At 37.8% G+C, this 5,872-nt stretch overlaps 1 protein-coding gene across 2 annotated transcripts in view; it reads right to left on the reverse strand.

Moving 5' to 3' along the window:
• Nucleotides 1-3,381, reverse strand: part of LOC117109612 (uncharacterized methyltransferase YdaC-like) — an 11,791-nt gene extending 8,410 nt beyond the window's left edge. For both annotated transcript variants that reach the window (XM_033251994.1, XM_033251993.1), the window contains exons 1-3: nt 3,268-3,381; nt 2,058-2,132; nt 991-1,129 (exon numbers count right to left, since the gene is read on the reverse strand). In XM_033251994.1, the coding sequence (XP_033107885.1) occupies nt 991-1,129; nt 2,058-2,129 (211 nt within the window). In that variant the 5' untranslated portion in view covers nt 2,130-2,132; nt 3,268-3,381. The remainder of the gene's footprint in view (nt 1-990; nt 1,130-2,057; nt 2,133-3,267) is intronic.
• Between the last annotated feature and the right edge of the window lie 2,491 nt (nt 3,382-5,872).

Below are 5,872 nucleotides of genomic sequence, written 5' to 3' on the forward strand. Positions count from 1 at the left end.
GACTGGTCCCCTGGAGACACCTGTATTACCCCCTCGACATTTCCCACTCCGGCTGACAAACTGATTTCTCCTCCTCCCCTCAGGCGATCCTCTAGACAACGTCACACTCCCTTACGCTTTAATGATTATATATTGGATTATTAGTACAGTGTATCCAATGTGACCTTGTGCAGTTTATACTTGCACTTACTATTGTTTTTCAGTGTTAATAGGATTTTCTAGCCTACTGGCGCATGGTTGTTTTTTAATGTCCGCTACCTTGCAGGTTTGTAGATTTTTTTAATTACAAATAATGAATGAAAACAATGAATGAATACGAAACACAGATAAATGCCTTAATCAAGAAAATAATTAATACTCTCAAACCAGACAGCAGTATACATAAGTACACATAATGGCGCAATGAATTCGTCAATATTTTATTTTATTGACTATTTTTTCCTTTTTTTTTTTTTTCCTTTTTTTTTTTTTTTTGGCTTTTTTTTTTGTTCGGGCAGCCCTACACAAGCTTTTGCTTTTTGCCTCTCTTCTAAAATTAATATTTACCTTTTTTTATTTAAACCTGTACATATACGGAAAAAGATAAATAAATGTTACGTTGAATTGAATATCAATTAACAATATTTTCCTCCAAAATAAAAACATATCTCTCAAGGAAAGTTTAATACACACCAAAATTCTGTATGGCTCTCTAAAGGCCAACTCAGACAGCGTCGTAGGATGCAGCCTGACCTGAATCATCGTCAGGAGCAACATACTACGACACGACAGTCCTCGACACAAACCATCGCGTCTGCGTTTACCTCACACAGACCTGCGTCCTACAATATTGTCTGAGTTGGCCTTAAGTAACACTCGTCTAACTGATATAACTGATAACTCCTATATCTAACCGATATTTTAACCCACCCAAATACTTTGGTGACGGATTGGTGGGTTGCGACCCACAGTTTGCAGATTGATTTCTAAGAAGTGGCTTGTAATACTTACCAGATCTTATTATCTCAGCTACAGAAGCCATTCCTAGGCCGGGCCCGAAGCCTATTTCCAACACATGGTGATGACGCTCGATGTTGCATGCTCTCACAGCATGGTACACAACAATACTATTACGACTCTTCAATATTTTCTATTATAGGAAAAGAAACAGAATAAAAAATTTAAAATTTTATTTAAAAAAAACCTTATGTTGAACATTAAAACAGTAACACAATCCGATGTCTATAGTTTGACAGTTTAAGATGATTAAATTGATACACAATTAAAGATTTATTATTAAAAGGTAATACACTCAGGGCTTGATTTAACTTTCTTTGGTGACTAACCCACTGGGCTAGTTTACTACTGTAGCCCATTGGCTATATACTAGCCCAATCTCACTGGCTACATTTTACATCAATAGCATTATATTCATGGCCAAGCATACTTGAAGCAATAGTTTATAACTAATAATAATAATAATAATAATAGTTTAGTTTTATATAGCGCACATATCCATCTAATGTAAGATGCTCAGGGCGCTTGATATGTGGACAAGAAACTTGATCAATGACTTTCTTCGCCCCTAAGGGTCCCTTCGTGTCTGTGCTACCTGGTAACCCGGTACCAGCAACTCTTGTTGTCCACCACAGGGGTGTCTGTTCCAGTACACAGGGGTATCCTCTTACTCGTCTCGAAGGATGTACTGGGTTCTCTATAGTGCACATGAGCCATTGTATACACTGGACCTACGGTTTATAGTTCTTATCCGAGAAGACTTGTTCTACCACCAGAACCATAGGCGAGCGTGCCGTTCGAGCCAGCGCCGATATTATGGCTATAGCTTACGGCACCCCTGCTAACCGCTCAGCCATTCGACTCACCAAATAATCACCGGCACACTGGGTTAGTAAGGTAGGTTTACTAGCCCAGAGGAGTTTTTACTAGAAATTGTACGACAGACTAGTACTAAATCAAGCCCCGACGCTTACTAAAGCTTAGTAAAAAATGGTAACTAATGGTCAGTTTTTATACAGTTGTTCCCTTTCTTTTAATAAAACAATGATCAACATAATTACCGATATAAACCAGCCTGCCAGTCCAGTTCCTGGTTTTCTTAAATTCCTTGCCATAAACTCTGTGAAACCCATTGCCTATATAAATTCAGAAAACAGTATCTGAATTGGTTGTATTCTCACAATTTCATTTTATTATTATTATCTTAATATATTATGAATATATAAGATCCAAGTTTTGTGAAGACTTGGATCATACTGGAACTTCACCAGGCATATTTATGGGGAGCTGGTTATGGGTATGATTTTAGTTGGCAAAGGGCAGAATTGACTTGCTTCTGGCAGTAGTTTTAAATCATCTCATACAACTCTTCACTCCCAAATAGCCCCTCCTCACTTTTCGTTAACTTACATTGGATTTTCTGAGTACAGTACCGAGTACAAATTTGAGACATATTAGGATAGCTATTTTAAAGGAAAAGAACTTAGAAAATACACAAAAGTCATGCAACAATTATGAAAGAAATTTGAAAGAGAAAGAAAAGTCCAATTCAGCTTTGTTACTCAAATTGCTTTTTCTTTAACTTTCTCAGTAAACAAATATGTATATATTTGAATATATATATATAGGCCAATATTTAGACCTATCCTTAGGTATATTTAAATATATATATATATATATATATATATATATATATATATATACATTATATAATAAAGGTAACATTTTAAATATACATATATATAAATTTATATGTACATTATACATATTTTATATATTTACAGTAAATATACTGTATATAGTAGTGTATATAAAAATCATTATATAATAGGTAAAATCTAAACCATCTTATATATAAATATATATATATATAATGTATATTTAATATGCCTATAAATCAGTATGTTCATATATCTTTTATTATCAATAGTTTTTATTAATATGCCTTTTTTATTATTATATATTTTAATATTATTTTTATTAATGCTGTTTTTATTATTGTTAATGAAAAAAGAATAACAAAGGCATGATTTAAAACACTTAAATTTCTGGATAGCCTCGTTTGGCTTTGCATTCATATTTCTTTTGGTAATTATTTCGTAAATATACAGTTATAAATTAGGCGCCGAATTGACCTGCTTCCGGGCTGGGCCAAGAATACTGTCTTTTTTTAGGCCTAGCCTAACTAAGCCTATCTATCTAAATTAGCCCTCACTCAAACAAATGATATATTCATTAAGAGGAAGTTTTGCCAGGCCTAGCCCTACTTACGTTGATTAGGAATTGTATTATACTTTTTTACCCTTATGATATCTTATTTTTCTTCCCAAACACTCTCATGATTTTCACAACTAAATAAAAAGGTGCCGATCAGGGTTGCCAGATAGTCGACAGACTTCACGGCCAAACACACGCCATCTCACGGCCAAATTCGGCCAAACTTTTTTTCGATATCGGCCATAATTCGGCCAGATTTTAATCCGATTAGAAGACAACAGTGGGTACATATTCATTTGAAATACTAAAAAAATTACACGAAAATCAGCGGTCATTCGTTTGGAATTGAAGAAATTCAAATGATATACACAGAACAATGTTAAACTTCCACTATTTTTCTTCTTTTAATTATCACCATAAAATACGTGCCCAGCTACATCATAATATTAATTAGCCTATAAAAAAGGGTAAAGGTAGGAGAATAACCCATAACTTGCAGGTCATTGTGCTGAATTGCATATGGGCGTGGTCCGTGACTAGGCCTACCTAACAGCCGTAAAGAGGCGCTTCATGGTAGATACATGTTCACATCATTCCACAACGACAATGTTCTTTAGTTGCTGGCATGTAGGCCAATTCAGGGGTGAACCCAGAAATGTCCGAAGGGGGAGGGGCCGGGGCCGAAACTTTCGGCCCCCGCTTCCGGCCCCCCCCTTTTGGACATTTCTGGATCCGCCCCTGAGAAAAGGGGGACGATCGAGATAACACTATCTTGGAGGAAATTTTGTTTTCTAGACGCCGGAAAATAACCTCTGATGCGTTTGGGCGATCAATTATTTCCTTCTTTTTTTCCCTTTTTTTTCACACCTCCCCCCTCCCCACCTAAGTCCGCCTCTGCTATTTAAAATCACATTTTTAAGATTGATCTAAAATTGATTTAAATGTATTAAATATTAAGGTACATTGTAGTCGATCTATAGCATAGTTACCAACTGTCTCGCATCGCGGGACGGTCCCGCATTTCAAAGTGATATTGGATAGAACACGCATTTTGCAGAAACACATGCGTGATCCATAATTTGTCATGCATTAGCACAAATCTATGCGTGATAACGAATTATCATAAATTCAGGTGTAAATTTAAAATTAAAGAAATTGGTTTTATTAAAAAACTTAAACGATCATGCAGTAACTTGAGTCATTAGAGAGTACTTAGTATTTACGTGAATATTTATTTCACTGACGCGTTACTAAAAATTTATCAGTGAAAAGTTTAGGTCAACATAGTTCGTGCTCAATTACATTGAAACTCAAAATATTTTTGCTTATGTACCCGGTATTGTCAACACACACTCCCTCAAATCGTTTTAAAACAGCTTTAACATCTAGACCATGCATATTTTCTTTCTTCACATTCAATGGGTTAGTCCTTGCTTTAATCTTTAAACCATGTTTAAACTAACAGATTCAAAATTCAGCTTATTAAACAGAGAAGCTGAACAGATGCTTTTGGTATATGTTTGTATCTCATATATCATTCAATGTTGATTTTGTTTTAGCCCTTTCGGCCCATTTTTCAGTATTATCCATTGAGTTTTCATGTATAAAACATTTCAGACATACGTACAACTCTCATCCGCTTCACACTACAGAAACTGGGGATAAGCTCCAGCCCTATGAGCCCCAGTGGCTTGGAAAGGATAGTACTTGAGTTTTTAGTTTTAGCTCTGACTGCCCGACGAGCTCTTGTCCAATGTGAGGTGGGGGGGGGGCTTGACATGTCTGGTGGGGGAACTTAAGCACCCCCGCCCCCACCGCTGGCGCCGCCGGTAGGCCTACGATATGAGAGGGGAGAAGGAAAGCCCTCAGTAGTTGAAGAATTCTCATGTAAATGGAAAAGTTTATCATCTTAATAGTATTTAATGCAAGTTGGTTGATCACTGCAGACTTTGCTTTAAACGGGAAAGGGGATTTGCGTCAACGGTGGGGTACCAAGGGTTCTATGTCTGGGAGCACAATTTGTCTGGGGAGAAAAACCTCTATTGATTAATAAGCCTTTCAAATCCCTAATCGTTGGAGTTTCCAAGTGATTCGCTCTTTAGATCCCCTCTGAGTTGTGCTTGGCCGGATCCTGTCCCCGCCCATTTTGCCGTCAGGAAAATTGGCCTTTCCATCGGGGACATCGCCCCTCCGGGTCGGGGACATCGGATCCACAGTCTTGGTGCTCAGGTATTTGCTCGACGGGGGTTTGATGTTCCAAAATAAAGTTGGAAGGGGGTGGGTGCGATGCCACCGACGATTGGCCGATGTCCCCGACAGGTGTCGATGTCCAGACGGGAGAGGCGATGTCCCCGGTGGAAAGGCCAATTTTCGCGTCAATGATGTGGGGAGGGGGATGTCAAGAGTTCCCTTTCTCATGTCTGAAAGCAAAATTTGTCTGGGAGAAAAAAAATCTCTAAAATTGACTAAATAATTCCTTTGAAATCCCTAATTGTGGGAGTTTCCAGGTGTTCCGCTCTTTAGGGACCCAACCTTTGAGTGGTGTTGGCCGTCCCTCTTGTTCCCGCCTACTTTGCCGTCTGGAAAATTGGCCTTTCCATCAGGGACATCACCTATTTCCAATTGTGGGGGACATCGGCCATACGTTGGTGAAATCGCA

This window comes from Anneissia japonica, unplaced genomic scaffold (genome assembly GCF_011630105.1).
Source record: "Anneissia japonica isolate Jap-2015-1 unplaced genomic scaffold, ASM1163010v1 scaffold287829_len2072220_cov186, whole genome shotgun sequence".
Lineage (NCBI taxonomy): Eukaryota > Metazoa > Echinodermata > Crinoidea > Comatulida > Comatulidae > Anneissia > Anneissia japonica.